This window comes from Echinops telfairi, unplaced genomic scaffold (genome assembly GCF_000313985.2).
Source record: "Echinops telfairi isolate 266 unplaced genomic scaffold, ASM31398v2 ScPeMD7_1;HRSCAF=3_0, whole genome shotgun sequence".
NCBI classification, from domain to species: domain Eukaryota; kingdom Metazoa; phylum Chordata; class Mammalia; order Afrosoricida; family Tenrecidae; genus Echinops; species Echinops telfairi.
In genome coordinates, this window is record NW_022103896.1 from 48,791,391 (window position 1) to 48,792,258 (window position 868).

General features: G+C 53.0%; 1 protein-coding gene across 1 annotated transcript in view; it reads left to right on the forward strand.

The window, feature by feature from the left end:
* Positions 1 to 345: 345 nt before the first annotated feature.
* Positions 346 to 868, forward strand: part of TMEM64 (transmembrane protein 64) — a 22,521-nt gene continuing 21,998 nt past the window's right edge. Inside the window, exon 1 of the mRNA XM_004697480.2 lies at positions 346 to 353. Within this exon, the coding sequence (XP_004697537.2) occupies positions 346 to 353 (8 nt within the window). The remainder of the gene's footprint in view (positions 354 to 868) is intronic.

Genomic DNA, 868 nt, shown 5'->3' on the forward strand with positions numbered 1-868 from the left:
GCAGAGCCATCTGGTGGTTACCAAGCTCTGAACTTGTGGTTAAGCAGCCTAATGCGTTAACTCACTAAATCACAAAGGATCCTAAAGTTTAAAGAGGTCTTTTACAACTGGATCGTGGGTTTGAACTGCCTATCTTGAGATTAGCAGCCCAACTCCTAGGACACACCTCTAGAGCTCAGGCTGATGAATACCAAAGGGTGTTGAGTTTGAGGTGTATACAAGACTTCAATTGGACAAATCCACAGGCATGGGCTCAAGAGAAGCTTGGGTAGACTTGCAGGCAGTATAAAGAGTAGAGGAGGAAATGAAACAGAAAAAGAAGTTGAGAGTGAGGCTTTGGGTAGCATGATCCTGTGAGAAATGGACTTCAATGAATCTTTGAGAAACTCCTAGTCCAGGGCCTAGGGTTGGAATGGGCATTTTGCCTTTATACTTCGTTTCTTTAGACTTAGATTCTCCAGTTCCTTGTGGATCAACAATCTCCTGAAGCCCACAAGGAGAAGGGAGGGTGGGGTGGAGGAATAGCAGCGATTCACCTCCAGCGCAGACCCAGGACTCTTCTCTCCCAGTGTCTGCAAGGGATCCAGGGACAAGCACCGCCAGGAGTGGCCCGCTACTGCGAGAACGGCCAAAAGGTACCTGGGCGAGGACCCAGCATGTCTCCAATTACAGTCTGCTCCATTAGCGGAGCCAGCAAGCGCACTGATGTGTGGGAGGGTCGGGAGCACTCCAAGCCCCATCCAGCGCCGGAGCCTCCTCCGCGCGGCAGGCTCCGCCCCCGTGCGCAACTGCTTCCTCCGCTCCTTTCCTCTCCAGACTCCGCGTCTTTTCCCGGCTGCGTCCCCCGACCCCCAGCCCCAGCCTTCAC